This window comes from Benincasa hispida, chromosome 11 (genome assembly GCF_027475165.1).
Source record: "Benincasa hispida cultivar pf3 chromosome 11, pf3_genome.v1.1, whole genome shotgun sequence".
In the NCBI taxonomy this organism is placed as follows: domain Eukaryota; kingdom Viridiplantae; phylum Streptophyta; class Magnoliopsida; order Cucurbitales; family Cucurbitaceae; genus Benincasa; species Benincasa hispida.
The window spans coordinates 58421630-58430677 of NC_143488.1; the positions used below are offsets into that span (position 1 = coordinate 58421630).

A 9048-nucleotide genomic window follows, 5' to 3' on the forward strand; every position below is an offset into this window, starting at 1 on the left:
TTAAATTAATTAGAAAAAATAAATTACAACCCGACAATCCACTTTAGGATTGAGTTAGATTGGAGACTTTATTTGGATTTTTTGGGTTACCAACCCAACCAATCTAAATTTTTTGGTTGGTCCAAAAAAACACTCTCAATCCAATCTATGTGCACCCCTAGTTATTTTAATGTAAAGGAAAGTTTAAATTATTTGCTATATTTGCAAATAATAAGCCTGTTTTTGCCATTACATACAACTCCCCTAAAATTTGCCCCCATTTCTAAACGATCAGGGAGAGAATTGTAACATGAAAAAGGGGGGGAAATCTGGAAAATAAGCATTTGGAAAGGAGAAAATTAAAAAAAGAAAAAAATGATCGACTATAGATATATAAAGGACCTTAAAATACGAAACTGAGGAGCCACACCACACGGAAGGACTTCCAAATTTAGTACTGATCATTATTTAGACTTTTAAACTAACATTTGCATTTCTTTTAACCTAACATTTACATAGTTAATAACTAAGGTCTTATTAATTAAAGTTGTAACTCACACATTATGATGAAATATCCGTGAGAGAATTCGTGTGAAACTAAGTACACATTTTATTTAGAGAGAATATAATTGGTTTGCGCACCAGCAAATGTGAGCAATGCATCAGCAGATTATAGGCGGCTTCTTTTGGCTAGAGCAGCAGGCTTGAAACTGGCAATCCCAGTTATTTCTCTGCCAGTTACCAAAGTGTTGATGTCGTACGTACCTTCGTATGTATAGATTGGTTCCAAATCACAGAATGCCTGAGAGGTGTTGCAAAAAATAAAAACAAACAAACTTTAGAAAACGGATATTTAACCTCGATATTATTATTATTATCATCATCATCATCATCGTTTTCCAAATTGATGCTTGTTTCCACCAACTCTTCTCACTGTTGGTTTTCATATTTCGGCTTGATTTGTTAAAAATATTTGTAGAAAGTGCATAATAAAACAATAAAACTTGTAAAAGTATGTTTATAACTTTAATTTTCGAGAACTAAAAACCAGAAAGAAAAAACACTTCTCTTAAGCACTAATTAATGACTTTTCAAGTTCTTAAAAATACTTGTTTTGTACTTAAAAACACATTTATAAACACTTGAAAAGTCATTCTAAACAAGCTCGTCATCACAATAAACCTCTTTCGATGTTGGATTTTATGAAAATTTTAAAAAAATTGCTTTTCGTGGGACAAAAACATATCTAACCCTTTGAAACTCACATTTCGATCAGAAACGAGTTCTAAAAAAGGTGCTATTTCGGAAGTATCGAAACTTAAAAGGGATTATTTTGGACGATATCTGCCATAAATCAAGAAGCAAGTAAATTTGCAAACCTTTGCAACTAGAAAGTCTGATAAAATCCCATTGCCTCCAAGCAACTCACGTCCTAGAGCAACACTTTCCCTAGCCCTCATAGTGATCCATGCCTGGTGCAAATATAAGAAACATATATTAATGAAAGAGGGAGTAGTTAATTAGTATTCATCAAGTAAATTTGGGTTAATCCTAAGCTCTAACCTTCCCCAAGCTTGCTTGGCCTGGAGTCATCGTGCCCTTTTCATATAATTTGCAAAGTCGCCAACCAATGAGGAACATTGCTTGAACATTTCCCAGCATCAGAACAAGCTTCTGTTGGTTAACTTGAAAAGCTGCTAATGGTGCTCCAAATTGTTCCCTCTCCTTCAAATATCTGAATCATAAGACATTAGAAATATAATGCCGAGATTTTGCAGTTAATAGATCAATTAGAAGAAAATGCTAACCTGTGACACATGTCGTAAACGCCCATTGCTATGCCAATGGGTTGCCAGGCAACCATTACACGCGAAACCGCTAGAACCTGTTCCATAAAGCAGTAATTATAACAAGAGAATTAGTGAAAATGTTGATAAAAAGAAACTAAATTCAAGAAGAGAATATTTCTCTTAACAAGCCCAATGAATTGATTTTCAGATTTTTTATCACATAAGTGAGCTTCAACTTGTATTGCGAAAGTATTGGGCATACCCAATCATTCATAATTTTTGTCACATTTCAAATCAAACACGAATGTCCCAAATCCCTTCGTTTGATTATGGGGAAAGGGAGAAGAATAAAAATGTTAAGCATGGAAAATTTTATCTAGAAAAAGAGGTGAGAAACATAGTAAAATCTGAAAGTATCCACTGAACCTTCAAACCAAATTAAAATTAGAATATAGAAAATTCTGGAAGCCACTGACACAATGGAAATACCCCATTTTATCAAGAGAAATAAAGACACGACAACTTTCCCTTTGCAGGTATGACTTGCTTTCTAATGCGTGGATACAAGCTGAAATGTGCAATAAGACAAGAATAAGAACATTAAAAAAGGAAACTTACTTTGTTTGTATCCTTGAAAGAATTTACACCAGGTAACCTATCTCCATCAGGTACAAAAACTTTGTCCATTACAATGTCTCCATTTTGAACTATCCGCAAACCAATTTTATTTTCAATCTTTGTAACCATCAGACCAGGGGCATTTTTCTTGATTATAAATCTGAAGGGCCAAAAAAGAACAAGAATCCATGAGAAAAAGTTATATGGGTAAAATAATTGCAAATCAAGTACAAAAATTGACATAAAAAGTAGTTGGCTTCTTCTTGCCGCCACCTTTCAGTTATTCCTAGTTTTTTTCTGAATAGTGCAAATGTATCAACTCTAGAAGTTAGAGTTGTTCAAATGATGTGAACCAGTGAAACTACTAGTAAAACGCATATTTTTTATAAGTAAATTTTGGATTTTAGTTGCTCCTAAATGCCTTTTTTCAGGCAGACTCAGCATGTGACATGAAAAAGAGGGAGGCGTGAGTCTAGGCCTAATGTGCAAACTGCTTACCATGGGAGGGGGGAAGAAAGGGCTTCTTGGAAGTATTGTGGACATGACAGAGAATTTAACCTTTCATGAGTACCACAAGGAGGACTACTCAGTTTGCTTCTTTCAGAAATTAATTCTAAAAGATATCGTTCTTACAGATGATAGTTAAATAAAGGGAAACATGTAATGCAAATATGTTTAAATTTATAAGTTTCAGTATCAAGTTGAGAAATGGGAAGTCTTCTGCATGTGTCATACATTTTTTTATATAAATACTTGACAATCATAGCAACAAATGATAGTGAGGAGCACTTATAGAACCTAGTACTTACCCATTTATTTCATTTGTAATTATATTCCTGGCAAAAATTACCAATAAATCAGCAAATGTGCTGTTTCCTATCCAGCGTTTTTTCCCCTCTATTAGCCAACCTCCCTCAACCTGGTTGTCTCAATGTCACATAACAATAAAAAGTTTAGATGGTAAACTGTGGCAAACTGGCAATTATTGGAAAGCCATTCCTACAGTCACAAATGACAGACAAGAGAGTGGAGAGTGCTAAACCTTTGTTGCTGTTGTTCTTAAACCACTGGCATCACTTCCATTTTCAGGCTCAGTCAAAGCCTACAGAATAGGAAAAGATTTGTTCGATTAACTGAAAATTAAGCACATGCTACAAAATTGATATCAAGTTCAATTACAACCTCCTTACCCAACAAGCGACAGTGTCGAGCTTAGCCAAGGAAGGTAAATATTTCTGCTTTTGCTCCTCCGATCCACATAGAGCTATTATTGAGGATCAATAGATATGAAATCTCAAACACTTAAGCACCTTATATGTAAACAAGGGTACTAACATACAGTTCCAAGAGTATGATAACTGAGAGGTAACTCCAAATACTTACCGATGGTGAGCATTGCCAGGGATGAATGCACCAGAATGAAAGTGGAACAACTTGCATCAACTCTGGCTACTTCAGCAACAGCAATAGCACTTCCAGTAATAGACAGACCAGGACACCCATAACCCTGATAGGCCAAAAACTCGGATATACTAAAACAATTTGATGTGGATTCAAGAGTTGAAACAGAAACAAAAAGCAAGTACCTTGATAGTACCACCAGCAATGCGCAAGTTACCAAGCTTTGGAATAACATCAAATGGAAACTCTGCCTTCTCCCAATACTGAAAAGGTAAAACTTCCAGATCAACAAACTTTAGAGGTTGTAGTTTAAACAAGCAAAAGACACACCATACACAAAATGAATCTTGAAGGTGAATTGGCAGCCAATACGAAGTCCACCTTTTCGTACACAAACATGTTTCATTTCCTTCAAATAGATAAGTGGGAGAAAAAATAGCACCTTTGTCATAATTGGAGCGATTTCTTTTTCCACGCACTGTCTCACTTTTTTTCTGAGAGCTTGCTCCTCGGGAGTCAATAGGTCGTTGAATTGATAGTAGTCCGAAACTGTAATTATCCAAAAGCAAATTTCAAGAATGGGAAAATAAACAAACAAACAAACAAGATGAAGGGTGACACTAAAGGACAAAAAGAAGTTATTTCAATACTCATGAGTGCAACTAATACCCTATGGCTACTAGATCCCGATGGTGCAGTAACTGGTGATCTTTAAAAGTACAAAGCAAAAATATTAGTGTACAGATTAATTAGTTAGACAGTCGTAAACATAACAACTATGTCTAATACACAGTTTTAAAAAAATAATAATAAAAATAAAACAAATGTAAGAGCAACAGCGAATGTTCCTCAAAATTATGACCTAAAATTTCCCAGGAAATGTGCAGTTCAGTACATTGTGAAGAAATGGAAGGAGTTAGACCAAATGTAAATGCATGAGCTAAAGCCTATCAGAAAAAAAGATGACAGTCGGAAATAGAACTAGAAGCAGTGGAGGTCAAACCGGAAGGAGGAAAGGTAGATGCAGAAGTTGCTTGAGGGAATGCAACAGAAACATCCAGCGCGGGTAAACCGAAGTAGGAACTTCTTGCATTCTTGTTCTTATCATCTGCAACATTTTCATCAATTTTACAGAAGAATAAAAATCCTAATAGTCAAAGAATAAGATTCAAACAACAGAAACGGATAATAATTAAACAACTCCCTAGGAAAAATCGCAATTACAACAAATCTCAGAAGCTCAACGTGAAGTAAAATGTTAATCGAGAATTTGTAGCGACCGACGAAAATAAAATGCATCGTTTCCCTCCTACAGGTACTCATCCAACATATTTAACATACTAATTTCCAAGGGGAAAATGCACAATCACATACATACTACCATCAAACTCTAAGGATTTTGAAAAATCGGAAATCAATCAAATAGATGAAATTGATCTTCATTCTGATATCCGACTCCACCATTACATGACATAGAGAAAACAAACTTGCTATAGCATGGATCAAGCATCATATCAAATGTAAACAAAAAATTTCAACTACAGATCTTTTAAATTCTTAGGAGAAACTCGTGAAAATAAGACTCAGGGTCAAGGAATCCAACTCACCTTGGCAATTCATTCTGGCGTCAACCGTCATGTTCTGAAGAAAAAGAAGCTACAAGACTGGAGTGAGCTTGAGAATTGAAACAAGTCTAGTATCTTGTTAATCGGGGATCGACAATGGAGAGAAGAAAGAAAGATGGAGGGAACTGAAAATGGGGGGACCGCCGATTCGAATCGGTAAATCGGACACGAATAAACCAAGTGGCTACTTCGCTGGATATGGATATCGGATAGAAGTTACGTGCACGCAATTTTAAGATATCCACTTTTTTAGTTCGTCCCGAATTAAGGTAAGTATGAACAGTGATAAATAAATGGATTTTATGATTGAATATAACAAAACCTAGTCTCTCTTTTTTAAGCACAATAAAACCTACGTTATTCTTATTACATAGTTTTATTTCCGGTTCCTCAAGTTTTCAATTGAGTTGGATCGAGCGAATTGGGATGAAAATAAGGATGAAAATAGATATGAGATAAACATCATTATGATGATTGGTACAAATTTTGTAATTTTAAACATAGAAATAAGCTATTTTTATACTTCCAATATACTTTATGATACTCATAAAAAAACTTTAGTTTTCTTCATGTCCACCTTCTCCTATCTTTTAATACATTTCTTTATTCTTTTAATATCTTATGTATTATTAAAATTAATTAATTTGAGTTAATTATTATATCAAAACTAATATTTAGTAATCATTTGGTTTTTTTATTTTTGTTTTTGAAAATGAAGTCTATTTCATCCACATTTCTTATAATAATTTTGCATCTATAATGATTAAATTCTTAACTAAATTCCAAAAACAGAATTAATTTTTTGAAGGCTACTTTTTTTAGTTCTAAAAATTTGGCTTGGTTTTTTTTAAGAAAAATAGATAACAAAGTAAAAAATTTGGAAGTGGAAGTAGTGTATATAAGGTTAATTTTTAAAACAAAAATAAAAAAACAAAATAGTTACCAAATGTGGCCTAAATTCTTAGTTTATAAAATTATAGTGTATGAATTTAATTACTCCAATTTAATAAATAATATATATGTGTGTGTTTAGTAAATTAGTTTACATATACACATATATTCACACTTGTTTTTAATAAACAATCAAGAATCCATGTAATAAAATTATCAATTAATTAATTAATTATATTTATAGTTAGTTAATGATCATTATGATTAATATAAATTCAATAATTATAATTAGTTTAATATTGGTTAATTAGAATTCATTAATTGTTATATTGATTAATACATCATAATTATATAAACTCATCAAATTAATCCCATCAAATTATGTCATCTAGTAACTTTAATTATAAAATATTCATTTTACAAATACTTGTAATTAATAGTTTAACTAATATTGTTAAGTAATTAATTTTTCTCAATTTATCAATTAATTTGTTAAATTTTTATAGAGTTTTCATGGTTAATTTTACAAATTAAGTACAAAAATTATTTATTTTCATAAAATTCGAATAACATTCCTATACACAACCAAACACAATATTCCTTTATTTCCAACAATCTTATTCTCATACTTATTATTCCTAGATGTTCTTAATTTTTAGGCATATATTAAATCTTAATCCAAATGACTTATAGGTGTATTTGGTATTTAAAATTTTAAGATGTAACTTTTTACTTTTAAATTTTTTAGAATAGGTTGAAAAAATCATCTAGCATTCTTTTTATTATTCTTTTTAATTCCTTTTTATACTCGTGAGTATCCACAGCATTTGAGTATAAACTCGTAAATATTAAATCCATGGGGCCACAATTAGGGAACTAACCAAGGAGACGATTAATATCCCACTACCCTTTCTTCCTATTGGCCCAATCTCAACCAACAATATCATGGGACAATAGAATTAATAGATCTCTAGATAAATTTAAAACACTTAGGATATGTTTGGGATAAAAACTCTCGTAGGTGTATAACAACCCACCTATTGCTACAGTAAATATTTTATATTCCCAATTAGTTATATTTGCTACAGTAATTACTATTTATTATAGTTCTTCCTGTTTGACATTCATAGTTTTTTTAATTCTTTACTACAGTATTTACTATTTACTTCTCAAACTAAAATAGTATGCACTTCAAACACATATTATTATAACTCAAACTAAAATAATCTACACTCCAAAGACAAACTATTATGACCTAACAACTTAAAGATTATAATAACCAACTCTTTATCTCTAATGCTCCTTAACGTGCACACCAAACATTAAATTTCTAATCTCATGAGGAAGAATACTCAAGGAGAGGTTGGCAAACCTCATATTATTAATTTTACATTGATTTTAGCTTAGGTGAACATTTTTTTTTCTAATAATATTGGACAATCGCCATTCCCTTTCAAGTTCTTCCCCCATCCCCTGTTATCTTATTCCATTGGGCACTTTGATGAAACCTAGAAGAAAAGACCTTTAAGAAGGCTTTTAACCTATCCAACCAAACCGAGGACAATACTAATTGTTGATTAATAAGAAGCTTGTGAGATAAGAATCTCAAATGAAAAAAGCATACAGATAAGGAGTTTTAATTTCTTGGCATATATTCGTTTAGTGTATACGGATATTAAATATTTTTAATTTAAATATCTAAGATAATTAATGTTTATATTTTGTATAGGCAAGATAATTAATATTAAAAGTTAAATAGTTGGGTTTGTTTCACCAATTTTATACAAAACTATAATTCATTAATTCATTAATTAAGAGAACCATTAATGTTGTCATAAATTAAATTTATTATTATTTAATATGTTTTTATATTATTTAATTATTTAATCATTAATTAAATTATTTTATTTATTTACTAAAAATAATAAAATGAATATAAATGAACTAGATTATTAATAATTAACAACAATAATGTATATTAAATAGTTGAATAAATATTAATGATAAATCTATTGATTGAAATTTATTAAGTCTAAATAATATATTTATATTTAATAAAATTAATAGTCGTTATTATATTAATTTATTAATTTTATTAATCTATATTTTTTTCCAAGTATATAAATTCTACTAGGATGGAGGGTATTAGAAAATACATGCCAAATGTGTTTTAAAACACAACACATTGAATAATCACATTTGAGGCTTAAAAAAGTGAAATACTATAAAATAAACAAAAATATTAAAATGTTTCTTTAAAAATCCATTACAAAACTTGCAAAACAAATATGTTCTAAGAGCTTTGGGGAAGACATTGAAAATTGAGAAGTTAGGTATGAAATTAAGTTTGGGTGTGTGATTTAGGACCGTTTGGATTGACTTGGGAAAAAAGTATTTTTCATAAAATTCATTTTTATTTAAACACTTTTGATAAAAATTTATTATAATACATTTGAAAAACCATTTTGAATGATTGTTAAATATTCCAATTTATTTCAAACTGACTTATTTTTTAAATTAATCACTTGCATTCCAAACACACCCTTAATTTTCGTTTATGGCTTGTTTGTTTTTGTGAGAATCTCGGTAACCAAATTCTTCCTATGCTTAATTATAGATGTCTGAGATTATAGATACCCAAATTTGTTTTATATAAAAATATTTTTACAGACTCAATCCAATTGTTCGGGTTGTAAGTTTTTTCAACCCAAATAATTATTATTAAATAATGAACCCAACCTAAC

The 9048-nt window shown here is 30.7% G+C and overlaps 1 protein-coding gene across 1 annotated transcript; it reads right to left on the reverse strand.

Annotated features, from left to right (window-relative positions):
• Positions 1-419: 419 nt before the first annotated feature.
• ACX4 (acyl-CoA oxidase 4) lies at positions 420-5757 on the reverse strand. Its single transcript, XM_039050293.2, has 13 exons — positions 5396-5757; positions 4792-4896; positions 4231-4337; positions 3974-4051; positions 3771-3894; positions 3578-3651; positions 3430-3489; positions 3197-3306; positions 2388-2547; positions 1788-1864; positions 1543-1714; positions 1359-1451; positions 420-781 (listed from the first exon to the last, which is right to left on the reverse strand). The coding sequence occupies exons 1-13, from the start codon at positions 5424-5426 to the stop codon at positions 650-652; spliced, it is 1323 nt and encodes a 440-aa protein (XP_038906221.1). The 5' UTR covers positions 5427-5757; the 3' UTR covers positions 420-649.
• Positions 5758-9048: the final 3291 nt, after the last annotated feature.

What these genes read in the sequence shown, in the direction of transcription:
- ACX4 (XM_039050293.2), bottom strand. Translation starts at nt 5,426, where the DNA reads ATGACGGTTGACGCCAGAATGAATTGCCAAG. An exon ending in GCCAAGCAAGCTTGGGGAAG is followed by an intron (nt 1,452 to 1,542) that starts GTTAGAGCTTAG and finishes TATTTGCACCAG; the next exon opens with GCATGGATCACTATGAGGGC. An exon ending in CAGACTTTCTAGTTGCAAAG is followed by an intron (nt 782 to 1,358) that starts GTTTGCAAATTT and finishes AACACCTCTCAG; the next exon opens with GCATTCTGTGATTTGGAACC.